The sequence below is a fragment of the Bos javanicus genome, chromosome 14 (genome assembly GCF_032452875.1).
Source record: "Bos javanicus breed banteng chromosome 14, ARS-OSU_banteng_1.0, whole genome shotgun sequence".
Lineage (NCBI taxonomy): Eukaryota > Metazoa > Chordata > Mammalia > Artiodactyla > Bovidae > Bos > Bos javanicus.
Genome location: NC_083881.1, coordinates 37,374,802 through 37,399,022, shown reverse-complemented (window position 1 = coordinate 37,399,022; position 24,221 = coordinate 37,374,802). Strand labels below are relative to the sequence as shown.

Sequence of the window (24,221 nt, the reverse complement as noted above, 5' to 3'; positions counted from 1 at the left end):
CAAAATTACCAGACTCTTTAAGACTCGGCGTAAGAAACTACAAGTTCCAGGTTGCAGCGCTGACTCCGCCTAACACGGCAGTACCCGCTAGAGAAACTACAAATCCCAGGATGCAATGGTGCCTCGGACCCCCGACCTCCTCCACTCCCAGCACCGCTTTAAGGATGAGGTCCCTTCGGAAATCAGATTAGGGTCGGCGCTGCATGCTGGGAATCAGAAGACCCAAAATAGGATTGGCTGAGACTTTTCCCGGCACCGCCGTCCTCGTAGGCTGGCCCGTGGAAGAAGGGAGGGGGGCGCTGCGCACTTCCTGTAGACGCCGGCAAGCAACGGCCTCGGAGCGTCTCCGCCTCACCAGGTACTAATCTCCCGCGCATAGAAGGCATCTGTGACCCAGCGGAAGTGATTCCTCTTGCTGCCCCGGAACCCACGGCGGCAGGCAGCTGGGGGTGGGGGGGCGGCCCTGGTGTAGGGGCTGTGGCGGTGCGCGGCGACGCGGTGCGGTGGCTGCGGTAGCTGCGGAGCTGACGAGTGAGTCTCGGGCTGGGGTGGGAACGGAGCTCTGGGCCCGCGTGGCGGACGGGGGAGGCTCGTACTGAGTGCTCTCGCCATCCCACTTCCCACCCCTTCCCATTTGGGCGGGGAAGGAACGGAAGCTTAACCTTGCCCTGCCGCTTCGGCTCCTGGTTTGGGGGAGGGGAGAGGAGGGCGGCGGGACGTTCCCTGGCGCCGCTCGGTGGGCTTGGAAAAGGGAGGAAGGAGGGGCGGCGGCTGGCGAGACTGGGCCTCTTCTGGGTTGAGCGTGAGGAGGGTGGAGTTAGGAACATGGCAGCCCTGTGGCTTTTCCTTTTTTGCTTTCCCCGGGTGCACTCAGGTTCGTCCTTTCCTTGGAGCCGGTCCCCACTCACAGAAGAGGGCCTTCGCTCTTTCCTGTAGCGGGACCCCGAGAACTTTACTTTCGGGGCAACTTGTTGGGTAATCTCTGCCCGACTTGGTGGTTTGGGTCTGTCGAGCATCTGCCGCCCAGTCTTATCTGATGGAGGCCTCCAGTGTCAAGTACGGTGGCCATTAAGTTTCTCCTGTGGACCTCTTTAGTTTATGGAGCTCGAGTTACTAGTGCGAGCATTTCTACTCTGCGTCGCCTTCAGTATAGAAAACAACCGAAATCCTTTAGAGTTTTAAAACCTTATTTTCAAACTACCAAATTTGCTTTTTCATCGCCAGGTAGTTTTCCTGTTTTGTTTAGTGGACTAAAATGAGACATCTCCGATCTCGTTTACATTGTAATTGTGGTATAATTCATGATGTTAAAACACCACTGTTCACACGTGGATTCATTCATCTCGGAGATACAATGGCAAAGAGACAACTATGGCCCCTGTCATCGTGGATATTAAGTGTTTATTGCCAGTGATGATTTTGGCCTCTTAATTTTTAAATGACTGTCCTTTTTTCCTTAAGTATGAGATCGACCTAATAACCAGTAACTACCATTCCAAGTTACATATATATATATTTATTTCAAATGGAAGATGCTAGTTTCATTATAGTAATTCTGTAATATGATTAGGCAATAGTTTGTAGTCAGAAGTTAGAGTCAGTTCTATATATCAAGTTCTAAAGTATTTGTATCCTATAAATTGCTTTTTTGGTTTTTTTTTTTTTTTAAATAAAAATGGCGCATTTATTGCTACAGAACGGTCATGTACATGACTTCATCGAATAACTACAGATGGGAAACAGGTAATGGCCTAGACCAAGCTGGGTTTGTTTTTGTCTTGAAGGAACTCCAGCACACAACCTGTTTCGACACTTCTACAAATCAGAAATACGCTCAAAACATGAAAAAAATAGAGGCACTCAACCACACATTGAAAACAAGGTGTAACTGTTTATCTTTTTTTTCTTTTTGTAGATTTTTCAGTATTAGAAAATATCTGAAAAGTCTTTGTATTTACACTGGTATGTATTAATGCATTTTAGCTAATCCGTCCTAAATGTTTACTGTTCCATTATTAAATAAGATCAGAAAAATCTCATCAGTGATTTCAAGCTTTGGTGATTAAGAAAACTACAGTGCCATTCACTCAAATATTTATTGAGCATCTTCATCTTCTATATGTTAGGCACTATACATGAAGCCTGCCCTCTTGGAGCTTGAGGAAAGAGACTGTACATTAAGTAAGCTAACATAGTTTCAGATGGCGATAAATGTAAAGAGAATATAACTAGATTTAGAGTTAGATTAAGTTAGGTTGACTAGGGTGAGAGTGTGTCATTTTGAAAGAGAAGTGCTCAAGGAAGACCTGCTTCTCTGAAGACTTAAGGTTTTGCCTGGAGACCAAAATAATGAAGAGCTGAAGGAAGAGTTTTTGAGAGAGCAGTAACTGCAAATGCATAGACCTTAAGAGAAATGAACTTGACCCATTACAATACTTAGAAGGTCATTGTGGCTGGAGCGTATGGAAGAGTGATGGGAGGTGAGAACAGAATGGTTAGCAAGCAGTAAATGAAATGGAACTTTATTGTCTTTGTTCTGTTTGTAATGAGAAGCCATTAGGGGATTTTGTATAGGGGAATGCTTTTGATGACTAACTGCTGAGTGGCAAACTGAGTTGGAGGAAAGTGGAGAAACCAGCTCCTAAGGCAGCTTGTAGTAGTTCAGTTGAGCTGTAGTTGAGCTGTAGTAGCTTGAACTAGAGATGTAGAGTTGGAAGTGAGAAGCGGTCTGATTCGGAGTATAATTTGAAGATGGAGCCAAATGGGTCTTACTAACCCCAGGACAAAAAATCTGGAAGAATCACCTTGTTTTGCCCAAACATCTGGGAGAACAGTAGCACCATCTCCTGGAATGAGGAAGACTGGGGAGGGTGCACTGGTTTCTAAGGGATAAAACAGGAGTTCTGTATAGAGTGTACTAAATTTGATAATTTTATACAGCTCAGAATATGTGCAGTAGTAGGCAATAGAATACCCCTACTGTTGCTCAGAGCAGAAGTCAGGCTCGGGAGATAATCCTGGAGTCGTGTTTTATTGGTGGTACTTAAAACTACAGACCAGAGGACATCAAGAGTATTGATGGAGAAGAAGCAGATGGCTGGGAAGGGAGCACTCTGGTTAGAGGAGCAGTGATGGGAACCGAAAGGCCAGGAGGGTGTGGCATCTGTAATACTAATGGAAGAAAAGAGGTTGGAGTCAACTATAAAAGAGTAATATGAAGATTAAAAATTGACCTAGTGACTGAGTAGTTGAAATCTGACAAGAGCACTTTGATTGGACTAGTAGTCTAAAAAGACTGATTATTGTGGGTTATGGAGAAGTGGGTGGTCTTGATGATGTTACAGCATTTGATGTGTTGATGGGAATAGGGGTGGAGCAAAGTTCTTGGATCACTGTGGTAGGAAGGATGATTTTTATGCAGCTTTTAAAACAGGAAAATGGACAGAGTATATGGTATATAGGTATGCAGGTAGGATGAAGGTGGAAAAGACAAGGCATTTGAAGTGATTTGTTCTGTTTTCTTGGTGAAATAAGTGAAGTGGTTAGGGTAGGGAGGAGAGGAATGTGGGAGGTTTAAGAGCTGTAAATTTTCTGAGTAGGAAAGCCAGTTAATAGTTAGTTAAGGGGATTACTGTGATACCAAGTCCCTGTTTAAAATAGAGACCAGTCAAAATGGTTGTGACTTTTCTTTAGCCAGTTGAGCTTTTTTATTTGAGGCCTGAGCTAGGTGGAGAATTGGGTTTGGCCAGGATTGGGATTTTGGGTAGGTTAACTACATCAGAGGAGGGTCAGGGAGTTAAGAAGGATAAAGACTGTGAGGTGTGTATGGTGCCAGTCCTCATGTTAACAATGGAGTGAAGCAAGCTCTGGCTTTCCTTTGTATTTGTTTTTTATTTTTAGTCCATCGTTGAAAGGTTTTTATAGTGCATAGAATGTATAATTGTTGTTTAGTCATTAAGCTGTGTCCCGCTTTTTGGGACCCTGTGGACTGGAGCCTGGCAGGCTCCTCTGTCCGTGGGATTTCCCAGGCAAGAAGACTGGAGTGGCTTGCCATTTCCTTCTCCAGGAGATCTTCCCAACCCAAGGATCGAACCCGTGTCTCCAGTATCGGCAGGCTGATTCTCTACCACTAAGCCACCAGGGAACCCCTTTTGCTGTTGCGTTTTAGACTAAGACAAAGGAGTTTGGACATCATTGCCTGAGAGGGAGATTAGATTGGTTACAGGGTGTGGCAGACAGGACAGCCTCAGTGGAACACACAGCACTCTGAAGCTCTTGAGTTCTGTGCTGTGTGGGAGCCACTCTGTTTAATAAAGATGAGAAATTGGGAATTATGGGCACTTGTAGAGGGAGGGTGAATTTCAGATGGGTTCAGTCATAAAATAGTAGAGCTGGAACGGACTTTAGACACAGTTTAGTCCAGTTTCCTCATTTGGGAGATGAAGAAACAGAAGTCTTATTACTTAAACCTATCTGAGTCTCAAGATAGAAAAAAAATGTTTTTTCTTTTTTTAATGTTTCAGCTGTGTTGGGTGGCCTGTGGGATCTTAGTTCCTCTATCAGGGATTGAACCCATGTCTTCTGCATTGGAAGCTCAGAGTCTTAACCACTGGACCACCAGGGAAGTCCCAGAATGAGAATTTTATATCATCCTGAGACATAAATTCAGCAACACTATAAGCATATTCTAGGCAAAATATTCTAATGTCTTTTTACAAACTAGAATTGTGTAACTTCTGTCAATTTGTATTAATGGCCAAAGCCTCTCTAATAACATTAGATAATTTTTGGTTAATGTAATTTACTTCATTTTTCAAATCAGTCATATTCTTACACATTATTGTTAAGAACAAATTATCAGGCTGACTGACCATTGTTTCCTTCAAAAGCAGCTTAGTTCCACATACTTGTTTCTTTTTAAAAAATCAGTTTTAAATTCTAGTTTTCTAAATGACTAGAGATAACTAGTACTTTCAGACATGTATTTCAATGCTCTTTAAAAAAAAAATTGAAGTGTCATTGACCTACAATAATACATTAGTTTCAGATGTACAGCATGTGCTGTGCTTAGTCGCTTAGTTGTGTCCAGCTGTTTGTGACCCCATGGACCGTAGCCCACCAGGCTTCCCCAGGCAAGAATACTGTCCATGGGGCTCCTCCAGGCAAGAATAACTGGAGTGGGTCGCCATGCCCTCCTCCAAGGGATTTTCCCTACCCAGGGATCAAACCCAGGTCTCCCACATTGCAGGCAGATTCTTTACTGTCTGAGCCACCAGGGATGAGTCAGTATTTCTATACATTACAAAATGATCACCACGATGATAAGTCTAGTGCCATCTGTTACTATACAAAGATGTTAAAATATTTGACTGTATTCCCGATGCTTTACGTTTTATCCACGTTTCATGACCGGAAGTTTCATGACTGGAAGTTTGTTACCTCTTTTTTTTTTTTTTAATTGAAGGATAATTGCTTTACAGTATTTTGTTGGTTTCTGCCAAATATCGACATGAATCAGCCATAGGTATATGTATGTCCCCTCCCAAGTTTTGTGCCTCTTAATCTCCCTTGTCTGTTTGACTCATTCCTCCACCCAGTTCCTGTGTGGCAACCACTGGTTTGTTCTGTGAGTCTGGTTCTGTTTTGTTATGTTTGTTCATTCATTTTGGTGTTTAGATTCCACATGTAAGTGAGATCATACAGTTTTTGTCTTTCACTCTCTGACTTATTTTACTTAGTGTGATATCCATCTTGTCACAGATGGCAAGATCTCATTCTTATGACTGAGTAATACTCTTTTGTATGAGTAATCTTGAATTGTGTATGTCCTGTCTTTATCATCTGTTGATGGGCACTTAAATTGCTTCCACATCTTGACTATTGTAAATAATGCTAAAATGAATGCAGGGGTGCATGCATTTTTTTGAATTAGCATTTTTGTTGACTTTAGAAAAAATCTGCAGAAGTGGAATTCTGGATCTATGGTAGTGCTATTTTTAATTTTTTGAGGAACTTCCATGCTGTTTTCCGTAGTGGCTGCATCAATTTACAGTCCTACCAATGCTGTGTAAGGGTTCCCTTTTCTCCACATCCTTGCCAGTGCTTGTTATTATTCATTGTCAAAAATAAGGATAGCCATTCTGACAGGTCTCAAATGGTATCTTATTATGGTTTCAATTTGCATTTCCCTGGTGATTTTTGATGTTGAGCATCTTTTCATGTGTTGTTTGGCTGTCTGTGTGTCTTTGTTGGGAAAATGTCTATTCTGGTCCTCTTCCCATTTTTCAGTTGGGTTGTTTGGGGGTTTTTTATTTTGAGTCGTATGAATTCTTTAAATATTGGATTGGCCAAAAAGTTCATTCTGGTTTTTCCATAAGATGTTAGTGAACTTTTTTGTTGTTGTTCAGTCACTCAGTTGTGTCCTCCTCTCTTCGACCTCATGGACTGCAGCACATCAGGTTTCCTTGTCCTTCACTATCTCCCAGAATTTGCTCAAACTCATGTCCATTGAATTGATGATGCCATCCAGTCGTCTCATCCTCTGTCACCCTCTTCTCTTTCTGCCCCAGTCTTTCCCAGCATCCGAGTCTTTTCCAGTGAGTTGACTCTTCACGTCAGGTGGCCCAAGTATTGGAGCTTCAGCTTTGGCCAACCCCATATCTGGGGTGTTAACCCCTTATCAGACATACTGTTTACAAACTTCTCCCACTCAATAGGTGGCCTTTTAATTATGTTGACAGTTTCATTTGTTTTGCACAAGGTTTTTCTTTAATTTGCTGCAGTCCCATTTGTTTACTTCTGCTTTGTTTTCCTTGCCTAAGGAGACATATCCCCCAAAATACTGCTAAGACCAGTGTCAAGGAATGTACTGCCTATGTTTTCTTCTAGGAGCTTTATGATTCAGGTCTTACGTTTTAAGTATTTAATGCACTTTTGAGTTTATTTTTGTATATGGTGTGAGAAAGTTCAGTTTTGTTTCTTTTGCATATAAGCTGCCCAGTTTTCCCAACATCATTTATGGAAGAGGCTGTCTTTTTATCACTGAATATTTCTGCTGCTTTTAACATAGATGAATTGATCATGTAACTGTGGTCTCATTTCTGGGCTCTCTGTTCTGCCATTAGTCTGTGAGACTGTTTTTACATACTGTTGGGATTACTGTAGTTTGTAGTATAGAGAAAGAAATGGCAGCCCACTCCAGTATTCTTGCCTGAGGAAGCCCATGGACAGAGGAGCCTGACGGGCTCCAGTCCATGGGGTCGCAAAGAGTCAGACACAACTGAGCAACTAAGCATAGCATAGCATGCCTTCTGCATCGTACATGTAAGACTCCATTTATCGCTGAGTGGCTAAACAGCAGCACAGCAGCTTGTAGTGTAGTTTAACATTAGGGAATATGTCACCTCTGACTCTGTTCTTCTTTCTCAGAATTGTTTTGGCTATTCAGGGTCATTTTTATATATTTTCCTGCAGAAAACATGAGTTTAATAGGTAAGAAATCATTTATTTTTCATAGATGGCATAAAACTATACCTATCATTCTTACCTGCTTTTAAAAAAGTTAAGTTTATCTTAGTGGTATTTCCATGTTATTACATACATATATTTAACTTAATCCTTTTCACTGCCCCAGAATATTTTGTAAGTTTATACTATTTTTGTTTCATATTACCCATTTCCCCTACTGTTCAAATCATGGTTCTTAGCAAGTTTGTTTTTTTTTTCTCTTTTTTTATTTTTTAACTTTACAATATTGTATTGGTTTTGCCATGTATCAGCATGAATCCAGCACAGGTATACACATGTACCCCATCCTGAACCCTCCTCCCTCCTCCCTCCCCACACCATCCCTCTGGGTCTTCCCAGTGCACCAGCCGCAAGCATCCAGTATCGTGCATCGAACCTGGACTGGCGCATCGAACCTGGACTGGCGACTCACTTGTTTCCCAAATCATCCCACCCTCTCCCTCTCCCACAGAGTCCAAAAGACTGTTCTATACATCAGTGTAATATTTTAGTTTTCATGTTTCCTTTGGAACCAAACATTTTTATAGGGGTCTGTGAGCTATTTGTATTTTTTTCTTCTGATATGTTTCTAGAGTTCAGTGGGTGTGTGTTTGTTTGTTTTAACATTTGGTTCTTTAATTGCTATTATATTCTTGTGAGTAATGCGTTAGACATCTACAGAGCTGTAGATTTGCAGCTGTTGCTCTCATCTACTTAGCTAATCCAAGCAAGTCAGCTGAAAAACTGTTAGAACTAGTAAGAGAGTTCAGTTAAGATGCTAGAATACAAGATCAACTTACTGAGTTTAAAAGGTTTTCTTTAAAACACCAGCAATAGCCTTTCAGAAAGTATAGTATAAGACAGATCTCATTCATAATGGGAACTGTAAAGTGCTAAAAGTAGACCTAACAAGAAATGTGTGATCACAAAATGGGGACTTGCCCAACTCTTTAGCAAAAGCATATTTATCACACTATTGTAATTAAAACAGTGGGAATATTGGTCAGGTATAAACAAGATTGATGGAACAGAATACAGTCTAGAAATCCGTGTAATATAGTGTATGATACAGTGTATGATAGTAATATAGTAGTAATATAGTGTATGTAGTAATATAGTGCATGACAAAGGTAACATTTCAAATAAGGGATGGGCTGTTAAAAGATCTTTTTGGTGTTCAGTGACACTAGGCTGAAAACTGGCTTCAGTACAGGCCTTAGGCTCACCAGAATTTCTGTTTTTTTACCAAAACATTAAAAAAAAAATGCTAAAAGTAATTTTATATATGACTCTCTAAAACACAATGACATCAAGCCTTTGTTCATGTCTTCCACTGTTCATGTCTTCCACTGTTTAATCACTTCCTTTTACCTACCTAATTCCTATTTTGAAACTTGCTCAGTTACAGAGTAAATGTTCACACTGAGCTTTTGTAACCCCAAACTTAGATTTATATAGGTTATCTGTGGGTTAAGTCCAAATTTAATCATTTCAATTATTTTAACTTCTTAGGTATCAGAGTCTACTCTTGTTGATGTTGATTTACTCTTTGTTAGTCATGGGGAGCTCCCTTTCCCACTCAGCCATTAACCCTTGTATAAATTATGGAATTTATTTACTATATTAAGAAGTCCATAGAAAAACTGTTGCTACCCAGAAGGCTTCTAAGGTGTGACTTTTCATGGTTGCTTAGCTACTGCTAGTTAAATAAACATCCTAAAGCTTTTACTCTGGAGATTTTTTAAAGAAAAGTTAGCACTTGAAATTCTACCTTTTCTAGCATTTTTTCCTTTTGTGTGTGTGTGTGTTTGTTTTTTAGGATGAGTACAAAGCAGTATGAACAGAAGAAAGTAATAATGACTGAAAAATTCTTTAAATTGCTTACTATTATTACCATAAAATGAACAGAAGAAACTAATAATGACTGAAAACTTCTTTAAATAGCTTACTGTTACTACCGTAATGACATAGTACTGGAGAAGGCAGTGGCACCCCACTCCAGTACTCTTGCCTGGAAAATCCCATGGACGGAGGAGCCTGGTAGGCTGCAGTCCATGGGGTCAAGAGTCAGACATGACTGAGCGACTTCACTTTCCCTTTTCACTTTCATGCATTGGAGAAGGAAATGGCAACCCACTCCAGTGTTCTTGCCTGGAGAATCCCAGGGACGGGGGAGCCTGGTGGGCTACCATCTTTGGGGTCGCACAGAGTCGGACACGACTGAAGTGACTTAGCAGTAGCAGACATAGTACTGGTTTTAAATTTTAAATAACTTATCTAAAGATTTATATCGGCACCTCTCAGCAGTAGTCGAAAAGAAGTTTTAATAGGAGCCGAAATTTATTACCATGGCTTTATGGAATAATGGAAGAGAATGTGGGCTCTAAAGCAAACCTATCTAGGTTTAAATTCTCATGTTGCCACTTAAGCTGTGGAAGCCTTGAGCAAGTAGAGCAGCCTCTTAGTGTTTGCTAGTCTCTACAATGGTAATGACAGTTTCCCTGTGGAAGTATTGTTTTAAAATAAGATAACGTATGCAAGGCATTTAGTGCAGTGTTTATACTCATTAGACCCTCAACTTGGTAATAATGTTATATTGCCTGCTTTAGACATAGCCCTTTAAATATCTCCCTCCATTCTTGGAGAGGGTTCTAGACTAACATTTAATTTTTACTCCTACTTTGTCACTACCTGGAACGAATCATTCAGCCTCGCTGTACATCAATGGTATCATTTTTTTAAGGTGAGGGATTACATAGGTTTAGGGCTTCCCTGGTGGCTCAGATGATAAAGAATCTGCTTGCAATGCAGGAGCCCCAGGTTTGATCCCTGGATTGGGAAGATACCCTGGAGAAGGGAATGGCTATCCACTCCAGTATTCTTGCTGGGAGAATTCCATGGACAGAGTAGCCTGGAAGGCTACAGTCCATGGGGTTGCTAAGAGTCAGACACAACTGAACAACTAACACTTTACCTTGACATAGGTTTATTGGTCAGAAATTTCTTAGAGAACAGGGTAATTAGAATATGCTGTTTTCCTGGCAATGACATAAAAATAATGAGACAAATAAAATCTTCTTTGAAGAAATGCTGTTAAAATACAAATTGCTGAAAATATGAGCTCTTTTCCTTTAGCAGTTATTTCTTTTGTAAAATTTAAGATTTCTCAAGAATTAATTTTAAACTCCTTCACTGTTAAATCTCAGAACTTTGGTAGCCTCTGTGCAGAATGGATGGAACATGTATTATAGATGTGCACGCTTACCTAAGAAGAGAGCAGGCCTTATCTTTTTTATTCTCATGAAAGTCACATCCTTGGGTTGATCATGTTGTCATTCATTTAGCAAATACTTGCTTTGGTGTCTACCAGTGTCTAGCAGATATAATATACAAAGATGATTAAAGCCAAGAGTCTCTTTCAAGTTCAGTTCAGCTCCTAATGAACAACATCTGTATGTTTAAACTGTTGTCAGAATAGTTACCTTAAAAGAGTAGGAGACAAATCTGTATTTAGAATTCCCTGTCCTGCAGGTGATCATCTTCTCAGATGTTCAGAAACTTGATACTCTTCCCTATTGTGGTGACTGGGAAATTTACCTTGCACTTGTAACACGAAAGGATGTATTAAATAATAATGGGCGAAAACATGTTATTCTGGCATTGATCTCAATATAGCATTGTTATATTTTCAGGAAACTACTAAAGTTCCTGTGGACGCAAAGTAGAATTTCATAAGAACATAATGGGTAAGTTATATAAAAGTAATTTTGTCATTCAATTAGTTGAAGCTTTCTTCTCAAAGATAGACCTTCAGAGTCGGTGAATGCAAGTAAGAAAATAGAGTGGATTGAAAATTAGTTGTTCGTATCAACAGCTGTGTTTACTATATATTTCTGAAAGCCAGATCAGTAACATTATTGTGCCAGATTTAATTTGTGATTGCTAGTGAGTAATTGTTACTTAAGAAATTAGAAATTCTCCTAACGACATTGAAAATGGTTTTGTTTCCAAAAAAAAAAAAAAAAACCCAAAACCACTAAACGTATAAATTTAAATACTTGATAATTATTTTTATTTTTGTTCTTAGAGGTTGGCAAAAACTGCTAAAAATCTGTATGCTTGAATAGTCGAAGATTTAGAAGTTACTTGCATTTTTGAGTCCCCCAGCTTTTTACTATGAAAAATTGTAAGAATAATACACTGTGGCCTTTACCAGTTAATGTTTTGTCATATTTGCTTTTCCTGTGTGTGTGTGTTTATATACCCACATATACATACAAAAACACACATAAGCCTTTTTGCCTGTATTATTTATTTAGTTGTACATGTAATACTCAAGGAGCCTCCCATTTGGTTCAGTGGTAAAGAATCTGCCTGCCGATGCAGGAGCTACAGGAGACTCTGGTTCGATTCCTGGGTTGGGAAGATCCTCTGGAGTAGGAGATGACAAACCTCTGTAGTATCCTTGCCTGGAGAATTTCATGGACAGAGGAGCCTAGTGGGCTGCAGTCGATGGGGTCACAGAGTTGGCCACAACTGAACATGCAGCACATAAAACTCCATACTAAATCCTTAAGCATACATCTCCTAATTTGGTCCATATTCAAAATTTCAGTTTCTTCAATAGTGTTCTTCACAGTTTTTAAATCAAGGATCCAGTCAAGGATTACTTACTGTATTTATTTATCTCTTTGTCTCCTTTAAATAATTTCCTACTTTAGAGATTGGGTGAAGAGTGAAGTCTTTCCTGGCACATTTAAGTTTAGATTTGTCTGAATGGTTCCTCCCAATTATATTCAGATTAAACAATTTTGGCAGTGGTAGAACATAAGTAATTTTGATCTTTATTAATCTCAGTTTTAGGAATTTGTATTAACAGATGAATGAGTAAATGTATGTTTGTAATTAAACAGTGCTTCAGCTTCTATACTTCTCACTAAGGCTTCCTGAGTTTTTAGAATAAGCCTTAAGATGTTTTCTTTCAAATATTGGTAATCATAAAAATTAAATTTCTGTCAATACAAACTTGTAAAATTATGTATGTGAGAAAAGATTGTAAACAGATGTATAAAAGTACATACTCCCTCAAAAAATTATATTGCACAAACTCCTCTGGCTAAAGCCAGCATGGTGGTAGTGGAGGTAGCTGCTAGCTACCTCACCTGTGCTTTGAATTTTTAAAAATACTTGCCTATATTCATTACTTCAGTATTCATGCAATAATTTAAACTGAGCAGTAAAATGTTTTGATCATTTTTTAAGTAAAGAAAGCCCTAATTTTGAGAATATGGGCTTGTCAGAAGTTGCACTCACATGGCCTACAAACATCTATTCCAAAACACCGTATGCATTTTATTTTTAAAATGAGTATTTCAAGTGACAGGTTTAAAGTTTTACTATTTGAATGTTTTCTTTTAGTCTTAAATTCGAATGTGCTGCTATGTTCACAAATTGTTACTATTCCCTTGAAAACACTGGTACATTTTCATCTAAAGTAAATATACTTGGGAGTTCCTTGATGGGCCAGTGGTTAGGACTCAGCACTTTCCACTGCCATGGCCCAGGTACAATCCCTGGTTGGGGAACTGAGATCCCACAAACTGTGTGGCCAAAATATTTAGAGACTAGTTATACAAGAAGTTAAAAACTTTAAAATCTTGGGAAATGGTCCAGGTCTGAACTATTCAAATACTAACTTTGGTAAACCTGTTTGTTTTTAATCCATTTTGTGAGTCAGAAATCATTTTACTACTTCCTTACTTTAGATGGAGAAGAGAAAACCTATGGTGGCTGTGAGGGCCCTGATGCCATGTATGTCAAATTGATATCTTCAGATGGTCATGAGTTTATTGTAAAGAGAGAACATGCGCTAACATCAGGAACAATAAAAGCCATGTTGAGTGGCCCAGGTAGGTACATTTCTTTATTTCCTCTTAATATATTGTATCTTCACTTTCAGTGTTTGATGAATGTGATTTAAGTTGAATTAAATAGCTCATAACATTAAAAGAGAGAACAGTTCTAACATTAAAAGTTAGAACAGTAACTGTTCTAACATTAATTATTGCATGGTTATGTTGCGTTCTCTGGTGGCTCAGATGATAAAGCATCTGCCTGCACTGCAGAAGACCTGGGTTCGATCCTTGGGTGGGGAGGATCCCCTGGAGAAGGGAATGGCAACCCACTCCAGTATTCTTGCCTAGAGAATTCCATGGACAGAGGAGTCTGGCGGGCTACAGTCCATGGGGTCGCAAAGAGTCGGGCATGATTGAGCAGCTAACACTTTCTCTGCGTTGCATTGGGGGGAAAATGGCATCTGCTATTTCCTGTTTTCAGTCATTTACTGCAGTTTTATTAAGACCAAATTGATTATTTTGTAACAGGAAGGATCATTTTCCCTATGTTAGTTTTCCATGGTGAGTTCACCATAGAAGGACTGTGGTGATATGTGCTCCCGGTTACATGTGAAGTTTATTTAAGTTACTGCCTCCCAAATACCTATTCTTTTTTTTTTTTCCCCCAAATATCTATTCTTAACATTTTACCTCAAGAAAGTTTTTCTTGAGGATTGGAATTTCTGGAGCATACAGTAATTCTATGCTTAACTCTGAGGAAATGCTGAACTGTTTGCACTGTGGCTGAACTATTTTACATTCCTACCAGCGGTGTTTGAGGGTTCTACTTTATCCACATCCTCTCTGACATTGGTTATTTTCTATTTTTCTGATTCTAGCCATCTTAGTGAGTGTGAAGTGGTATCTCTTTACATTGTTGTTTGGATTAGCAATTCCCTAATGACTAACAATGTTAAACATACCTTTATGTGCTTTTTGGTCATTTGTATATCTTCTTTTGAGAAACATCTGTTCAATTCTGTTGCCCATTTTTTAATTGACTTGTGTTTGTGAGTTGTTAAGGGTTCTCTATAAATTCTGGGGGGCTTCCCTGGTAGTTTAGCTGGTAAAGAAATCAGCCTGCAATGCCAGAGAACCCAGTTCGATTCCTGAGTCAGGAAGATCCCCTGGAAAAGGGATGGGCTACCCACTCCAGTATTCTTGGGCTTCCCTGGTGGCTCACCTGGCAAAGAATGTGCCTGCAATGCCGGAGACCCCTGGGTTGGGTTCTATCCCTGAGTTGGGAAGATCCCCTGGAGGATGGCTTGGCAACCTACTTCAGTATTCTTGCCTGGAGAAACCCCATGGACAGAGGAGCCTGGTGAGCTACAGTCTGTGGGATCGCGAAGAGTTGGACACAACTGAGCAACTAAACACAGCACATAAATTCTGGTCACTAGACCCTTACCAGATACATAATTTGCAAATATTTTCTGTATTCTGTAGGCCGTGTTTTTTCTTGATAGTATCTTTTTCTGAGAGGGTTGCTGCATTGGATCTTCACTGCAGCACATGGAATCTTCGTTGCGACATGGGAGATCTTTTGTTGTAGCACAAACTCTCTAGTTGTGGCATGTGGACTTAGTAGACTCAGCAGTTGTAGTGCCTGGGCTTCAGTGCTCCACAGGCATGTGAGATCTTAGTTCCCCAATCAGGAAATGAACCTTCATCCCCTGCATTGCAAGGCAGATTCTTTTTTTTTTCTTTTTAAACTTTTAAAATCTGTATTGGGGGATAGCCAGTTAACAAACAATGTTGTGATCATTTCAGGTGAACAGCAAAGGAACTCAGTCATACGTTTGCATGTATACATTCTCCCCCAAACTTCCTTCTCATCCAAGTTGGCAAGGCAGAGTCTTACCCATTGGACCACCAGGACAGTCCTTTGATAGTGTCTTCTGATGTACTAAACCTTTTTTATTGTGATGAAGTCCGGTTTATTTTCTCTCGTTGTTTGTGATTTATGAGTCCTGTCTAAATATCCATTGCCAAATTCAGTGTCATGAAGATTTACCCTTATGTTTTCTTATGAGCTCTGTAGTTTAAGCTCTAACATTTAGGTCCTTGATATTATTAATTTTTTATATAGTATGAATCAGCTTCATTCATGCTTGTGGACATCCCAGTACTGTTTGTTGAAGAGACCATACTTGACTCCATTGAATGGTCTTGGCGTCCTTGTTGATATCGGTTGACTGTAAGTGTGTAGGTTCATTTCTGGACTCTCAATTCTTTCCTGTTGGTATATGTATCTATCCTTATACCAGTATAGCACTGTTTTGATTTCTGCAGCTTTGTAGTAAGTTTTGAAATTAGGAAGTGTTAAGCCCTTTTTTCTTTTTCAAAATTGTTTTGGCTATTTGGGATCCTTTGCAATCCCTTTTTTATATTTTTTACTATGGAAATTTTAAAACATAACCCAGATGTGGAGAAAATAACATAACATACCTTCCTGTACCCATCAACCAGCTTCAGTAGTTATCAGTATTTTGCCAATCTCGTTTCATCTATTCTGACTTTTTTTTTAAGAGTATTTCAAGCAAACTCCTGACATAATGCCATTTCACTTACAGAAATCTATGATTGTTCCCCTGCAAAACTCTTTTTTTTCTTTCCTTGTCTTACTAGAGACAGGTTATTTGTATACTGTCGACATCCAGATTAGACTTAAGTCATGTTTCATCTTGAAAACTCAAAATTAGATCTCTGGAGGCTTGATTAAAATCCAGTTCATCTCTCTAACAAGAGTACTTTATAGGTAGAAGTCTTGTATTCCTGTTGTATTGTGTCTTTTAGCAATGCCAAGACTGGTTAGTGGGTTCCAGAGTTATCAAGCTGATTGGTCCATGAGCAGTTCCCCAGTCAGTCTTTCATATAATAGTTTTAGCATTCACTGGGGCTATTGCTGAAATTTACTTCATTCAGAATTATAAAACAGGGATTTTCTAATTCTGTCGTTTCTTCTACATTTATTACTTAGAATTCTCCAATAAAGAACTCTTTGGTTACCCTGAAATACAATCTGTACAGGGGGGAAAAACGGATAAACACTTAATTTTTTTTTCCCTTGTAATTTTTCAGAGTAGCAAATTGGTTCTCCAGCATCTTCCAATAGTAAAGAATGTTTGTTTTGTTTGCATGTATGCATATATATTGGATATTTTTCAGTCCTGTGCAGTCATTTTCTCTGATGTTCAGATTGCTCCATTTGCTCCATTTTTACGCCACAGGGGGCACATCAAGTTGGCTTCTGCGTCCTTGTGACATGGCTTTATTAGTCTTGGATATCCACTGCTTTCTGTAATAACAACAGTTCTCAGGTTCATTTTGTACATTATTTCTCAATCCTGAAAGCAACTTTTTCTAGAGAGCCCTGATTTTTTTGTTTTTGGTTGGTTGGGTTTTTTTTTTAAGTGGAAAATGGTACTTAGAGACCCCACTGTGGGTGCTAGCGGCACTTGTTGCTCCCGAGTTGCATGGCTTTAGACTTTTCTACGAGACAGAACGAGGATGTACTTGAGGGGGGAAATTCATGAATGCCAACAAAATCTTAGTTAAAACTTAAGATTAGAGAATTTTGGCTTATTTTGTAGGCCTGATCTCCTTTAACTTAAAACCAATTTTCACGTTTACGTGAAAAGGAATGTAATGCTGATACATGCACCTTCAAAACATTATACTGAGTGAAAGAAGCCAGACACGAAAGATCAAATGTTGTATAATTCCATTTGTATGAAGTATCCAGAATAGATGATTTCGTAGAGACGGAAAGTGAATTGGTGTTTTCCAGAGACTGGGGGTGGAGGGTGGGAAATAATTGCTTAAAGGGTGTGTGCATGTGTGCTCACTTGCTCAGTCGTGTCCTACTCTTTGTACCCCGTAGATCATAGCCCAGCAGGCTCCTCTGTCCATGGGATTTTTCAGGCAAGAATACTGGAGTGGATTGCCATTCCTACACAAGGGATCTTCCCAACCCAGGGATTGAACCTGGGTCTCCCACACTGGCTGGAGAATTTACTGCCACCTGGGAAGCCCTGCTTAAAGGGTACAAGGTTTTATCTGGGGTGACAAAAATGTTTTGGAACCAGATAAGAGTGGTTGGCTGCTCAGCACTGTGAATGTACTCTGAATTACACATCTTAGATGGGGACTTTTATGTTATGTGCATTTCACCTCAAAAAAAAGCACTAATGTGATCTGGTGTCAAAGGCTTAACAACTGCCTATTGGTAATATTTCATGCATATGTCCAAGCAAGAGAGTTGTAGTTATTGGGAAAGAAAAGCTAACTTCATTGCTGTGAATTATTTGTTGGCTCCTTCTCTCCTTTTTCCTCAGCCTACCCCTAACCAGTAGACATTAATAGAAAACTTTTAAAATACTCTCTTCTCAGAAAGTACATTTTTCTGTCTTTTTTTATTCAGTGCACAGTGCTAATGCTAGACGGTCAAGAAAATATTTTATCCCAATAATAAAGGGTAAATTATCTTTAAGTTTGTATAGCTAAAGAAATTTTTAGAGATAACTAAAAAGAATTTATGAACTGTTATTAAAGAGAAATATAATGGCTTATGAGATCTCATTAACATGGTCATGTTTTTAAAAACTAAAGAGGAAAACAGTGGATTTACTTCCTTGAAAAGATTTTTTTAAATTAGTGTTTCACTTATTGTGTATATTTACATGGCAACATAGCACAGAGCTCCTGATTATCCATAAATACTCGATTCCCTAGACTTGTGGTCCCCAACTTTTTTGGCACCAGGGACCAGTTTTGTGAAAGACAATTTTTCCACAGACTTGGGGGCTGGGGTGGGGGAGTGGTTTGGGTATGATTTGTGTATTACATTTAATGTGCTCTTTATTTCTATTATTATTGCATCAGTTCCCCCTCAGATCATCAGGCATCAGGTCCTGGAAGTTGGGGACTCTTGACCTAGACTAAATCTTAATAGTATTTTTTTTATGTTTCTGCTCAGAAATCAGAGCTAGCTACTTCATTTGATGCAAGTTGGGTTTATCCTTTTTGCACTGTATTAGTCTGCCATAACAAAATATCAGTGACTGGATGATTTAAACAGAAATTTAGTTTCTCACAGTTCCAAAGGATGGGAATAAAGATTTGGGAGGGTTGGTTTCTTCTGGGGCCTCCCTCCTTGCCTTGTAGACAGCTGTCTTCTCCCTGTCTTCACATTGTTGTCTAACCTCTGTGTGTCTGCAACCTAACCTTCCGTTCTGATAAGTGAAAGTCCCTCAGTCGTGTCTGACTCTTTGCGACCCCATGGACTGTAGCTTGCCAAACGCCTCTGTCCATGGAATTCTCCAGGCAAGAATACTGGAGTGGGTAGCCATTCCCTTCTCCAGGGGATCTTCCCAACCCAGGGATTGAACCCAGGTCTCCCGAATTGCAGGTGGATTCTTTGGGCTATAAGTATATATTTTACTTTATAAGATAGTGTCAGACTGTTTTCCGAAGAGGTTTATACTGTTTTACATTCTATCTGGCAATGTCTATAGAGTTTAAGTTTCTTGCCATATTTTATTTTGGGGAATTTTAATTTACTTTATCTCTTTCTCCATATGTGTACGTGTGCATGCACAGTCATCTCTGACTCTTTGCAACCCCACGGAATGTAGCCTGCCAGGCTGTCCTGTCCATAGTGTTTTCCAGGCAAGAATACCAGAGTGGGTTGCCATTTCTTACTCCATTCTCCAAATGACTGGAAGTTTCTTGGTTTGTTTTACTGGATTAGCACTTTGATGATAAAGTTAAGAATTTTCAAACAGCCAAAATTCTCTTTGCAGATGAACAAGGTGGAAGTCTAAAGTCAAAACATGACATGAAAAGTTCTGATAAGGATACCAATTAAGTTGGTCCAGGGCCTTAAATACTTGTCTCCAAATATAGTCCCATTTGGAAGTATTGGGAGTTAGGAATTTTGGAGGAACATAGGAATTTGGAGGAAAACACAGTTCAGCCCATATATCACAAATTCCTTTTCTTTTCCAGGTCAGTTTGCGGAGAATGAAACTAATGAAGTCAATTTTAGAGAGATCCCTTCACATGTGCTATCGAAAGTATGCATGTATTTTACCTACAAGGTTCGCTACACTAACAGCTCCACGGAGATTCCTGAATTCCCAATTGCACCTGAAATTGCACTGGAACTGCTGATGGCTGCGAACTTCCTAGATTGTTAAATAAAGTAAATTATAATAATAAACTGTTAACTCTTTTTCAGTATTTAATACCTGTAGTTCAGTTAGTAATTTTTTCATATATAGCATGTTGCCTGTGTGCAGTTGAACTTTAAAGTTCATTGCAAAGCAGATTATCTTCTGTTCTTTTGCATAGCAATCAGAGTTGAAGTTTGTTTGCTACATCAACGAATTAAGGACATTTTCACAAATTGAGAAATAAACAAATATACCAATTCGTAGGTGGTTTTGCCTTATCCTTTGGATGTGATTTTTTTTAATTAGAGAAGTGATGATAAAATAAATGCTGAAATTTAGGCATAAATTGAACACGTTCTACAGGTAAATAATGGGGCTACATATTTTTATGTTTTTAGTGTTTTTTTTAAAAAACCTATTCTGATCTTATAGCTGTCATTAGCATTACTAGAGTTATGCAATTGCATATAATTGCATTATAAACATGTTTATAACTTAGCCAAAATACTGATTTTTATAACTGTCAAAGACATGAGAGTTGAAATTTCTTATGTGTCTTTTGATAAACTGCAGTATTGTTTTAAGTGTATCTTGTCTTTTTGTTTATTGCTACAATTAAAAAACTTTATTTAAAATCAGTTTGGAAGAGTACTAGGTACAGCTTTTGGAGCAGGGACTTTTTGAACCATAGCCACATGGTCAACAAGTAAATTACACGTGCATTTGGTTTCATGTACATTGTGCATTTCGGCCAATCCAAAGTACTGTACTTTCACTGACTATAAAGTTTCCTTTACAATATTCATTCTTAAATAGTCCCTTGTAGGTACACTTCTCATTATTTAAATATGCTTTAAAAGACTCCTGAACTTCATCTAGATCCTAAGAACAAGACTTCTCTGAACTATTTTAGTCTTCCTCCACTCGGCTGAAATGTTATAAAATACTGAAACCTGAAGAGATGCAGTGCAGATCTTATAATGCACTTTGATAAGGTTTATCATCTTCTTTTAACGCATTTCCCAGTAGACAGGATGTCATAATCTGGGTCTTCTGCTGAAGTCAAACTTAGAAGAGAGGCCTTTCAGCTTCTATACTAAGACAAAATTTTTTTAAGAACTATAAGAGTGTCTCTGCTTAGTCATGGGAAAAGAAGCACTAGAGTTGGATTTACTATAGTCTTTATCTTAGTAGCAAAACAAAGCTGTCACTACAGGGTCTATAAATTAAAACCTTTAGCTTGTTTGAGACTGGTTTAATATGGACCAGTTTTTCTGGAACTTGCAAAGACCACAAACAACCAAGATCTATAAAAGTAATTTTTCCACTTAGAAGACCTAACATTGTACTTTCCAGCTTATTGAAAGCAGTTAAATATAAATGTTAATTGCATATATTTTAGTAACTTCTTAAGACATACTGGTACATATTTTAGTATAGAAGATTATCAAGTACAAGAATTATATTCTGCTACTTGGTGACAAATAATGCCAATTATAAACCTAAGTGATGATCTTAAAGGTCAAGGTAATAGCTAGAATAAAGTTTAACTTTGACCCACTTTAGTAGGTTACTTTGTATGTTAGATCCAGAAGTAACCTCAAATTTAAAATATTGAAAAAGAACTGAAAGATTAGGAAAACTGTGTATCTTGTGGCAAATGACACTTGCATGTTAATAAAGATTATTGACTGAAAGGTTTAATGAACACTTGGTGTTTGATCTTTTTAGCCTTAATTTTCTGTTTTTCTGAGGATGTATGAAACTATTTGCTTCAGTACATCTGTCACATGACTGAATAGTAGGAATTTTTATTTGGTTAAATTTAACAGATGATTTTATATAGTATTGAAACCTTAATGGTTTTCTAACCTTGGTAATTAGTTTACTTTTCGAATTATGTGCAAATCCCCGATATTTTTTTCTGCACAGAGAATAGCACCACAAAATCCTCTTGTTTTATTTAGTTAGCATTTCATTTTGTATTGTCTAGATTATTTATGCTTTTAGATTGCTTATCTTTCTTACAATTATTATTGGCAGATAACAGTCTCCTCTTGAAGACCTGTTAATATTGAGAGATACAGTTTACTATAAGCGGTAAATTTAGCTCTTGTTAGAATAGACGTTTAGAGACATCATGCTATGTATGGAGCTGTCATCTTAGCTCTGAATCATGTTGCTGAATTTATTATTCTTTCAAAATAGTACAGATATTCTGAGAAATACTGTAAAATTGCTGTTAAAGATTGAAGAGTGTTTAACCCTCATAATTCCTACCTATGTAGAGGAAAATTCGTACAAATTAACAAAGCTGGGATATATTTAGACTTCGCAGTGCTAAGTTGAGCCTCTATTTAGTTTTATCTAATTTTGGTAAAACATAAGATCTGGAAATCAATAGATACCATCAATTTTATATAGTGTTTTACTTGCAATTTTAAATCTGGTTTAATTCCAGGCCAGTCATTTGTGCTAAGATTTTGTATTCCTATTAAACTCTTAAGTATGATACCCAGTGGTTTGTTGGTTTAAACAAATTATGGGTCTAAAAGATTCTGGTAGATCATAGCACCAAACTAAGAGTTAAAAAGTCTAATGTCTTGTGCTGATAAGCCATGTGATCTTGAGCAAGTGACTGGGTCTTAATTTCACATCTAGGAAATTAGGAGACCACACATCGATAAGGTTATGTTGGCCACATTTTTTAATGAACAAACAAGATTGTGTTTGTTGATGTTGCTTAAATCTAAAATTGTAACATTACAGAAGATCAGAAGAATTAGAAAAAAGCTTTCTTGCTGCATTTTCTAAGTAGCAGTCTATAAATTTCAATTTTTGCTGCTTTTGATTAGGCATTAAATATTACACATCAGTACTAAATAAGTTACCTAGATTAATTTAGAATCCTTGTTTTCTATTGCCTGCTATATAAAGAAAATTCCATTTTAGCTATGGTCATCATTAACTTTGTGATACAAAGGGAAATTTATATGCTGTTCCCCTAACAGTAATATGCAATGCCAGGTCAATCCAAAATTCAGTTTTCATTTATGCTCAAGTTTATTAATTTATCCTGAATTAGTTACATAATTTTTTTACTTGCGCCATGTTTCTTTAGCTGAAAACAAGACCGTTTCAAAATGCCTTATAGAATACTCCATTTCCTTTCTCATTTCCTCCCCCTGCACACACACATTTTTTTTAATTTTGAAAATTTTTAAGTTGCTTTGAGGTAGAACTTCCTGGTCTTAATGTAGGACACAACTGTATCAGTATTTGGAGTTTTCCCCTTTCTAGATGCTTACATCATTTTTAATACAAAAGTGTTACATTTATCTAGATATATATATGCTAAGACCTTTATTTGTGACAGCATCTGTTGCTTCATTATTTACAGAAGTATGCATAAGATGATAGGTTGTGATAAGAAGAATTCAAATTTCATGACTTTTTAACCAGAATTGTCTAAAATTTTTCCGTTTGAACCTTTTATATCATGAAGTAAAGCTTGTGATAAAATCTGTCTATGCATACCAACTGGCCCAGGTCCAGTGTTACGATTTTTTTTTTAATACATCAGAATTTTAACTAGGCATATGAAATCTTGATGCAAATTTACAAATGTATTTTTCTTTTGAATTAGTATATACTGTATCATTTCTGCTCTTGAAAACTTCAAGAGTCTGTGCATCCATCTCAAGTATAATTTTGAATTGTAAAATACATTTTCTTCAGACCATTAAAGACCATTTTTGTCTTTCCATAATTTTATACAGCTGTTTTTGAAAATGCATGTTTCTTTCTTTTCCTATAGCCACCATTTGAATCAGCCAATATATTCCTTTTTGATTTTTGTTTTAGTGAGGATTAGTTAGGTTAGTCCAAGGTTACAGGCTAATTTACAGTGCGATTCTAGACCCAGATCATAGTTCAAATTAGAACAAACATGGTGCTTAGATTCTAGAAACATCCTATGAATGCTACGTTCAGAAAAGTCATGTTAAGAGTATTGAAATAATATACAGAATATTGAAATGGTGGAATTAGGATAGGGAGTTAATGCATGCGATGCATTAAAATAATAAATGCTTATAATAAATGCTTTTTAAGGTATATGACATTTCTATCCAAATGAACATCATCCTTCACTTAGTAGGGCTATTGTTGCTCAAAAATGTTTCTGGAACTGACTTCAGAGCTTATAATAAATGTTCTTTTGAATAGCCTCAGTGTTGGGAGATGCTTTTCTTTCTTTTTTAGATTCTTTTCTTTAAATGTTTTGCAACAGTCAGTGTTTTTGATCTAAAACTACTGAATAAAGATGAGTGGCCAGGCAGAAGATACATAATTAAAGGAATTAAGAGTAGCTTTCTCATGCAACCAGTTACCATGCCAGCAGCATGTTGCTAAGTCGCTTCAGTCGTGTCCAACTCTGTACGACCCCCTAGACGGCGGCCCACAAGGCTCCCCCGTCCCTGGGATTCTCCAGGCAAGAACACTGGAGTGGGTTGCCATTTCCTTCTCCAATGCATGAAAGTGAAAAGTGAAAGTCGCTCATGTCCGACTCTTAGTGACCCCATGGACTGCAGCCAACCAGGCTCCTCCATCCATGGAATTTTCCAGGCAAGAGTACTGGAGTGGG

The 24,221-nt window shown here is 38.1% G+C and overlaps 1 protein-coding gene across 4 annotated transcripts; it reads left to right on the top strand.

Moving 5' to 3' along the window:
• The first annotated feature begins 265 nt into the window (after window positions 1-265).
• Window positions 266-23,802, top strand: ELOC (elongin C). Of its 4 annotated transcripts, none has more exons than XM_061439022.1 (5): window positions 273-358; window positions 1,916-1,962; window positions 11,199-11,252; window positions 13,272-13,415; window positions 19,410-23,802. In XM_061439022.1, exons 3-5 carry the CDS (start codon window positions 11,249-11,251, stop codon window positions 19,598-19,600), a joined length of 339 nt encoding a protein of 112 aa, XP_061295006.1. In that variant the 5' UTR covers window positions 273-358; window positions 1,916-1,962; window positions 11,199-11,248; the 3' UTR covers window positions 19,601-23,802. The 4 variants fall into 4 exon arrangements, with proteins under 4 accessions (XP_061295004.1, XP_061295006.1, XP_061295005.1 ...); XM_061439021.1 differs by lacking the exon at window positions 273-358 and adding an exon at window positions 482-531; XM_061439020.1 differs by lacking the exon at window positions 1,916-1,962 and having other exon boundaries at window positions 266-358.
• Window positions 23,803-24,221: the final 419 nt, after the last annotated feature.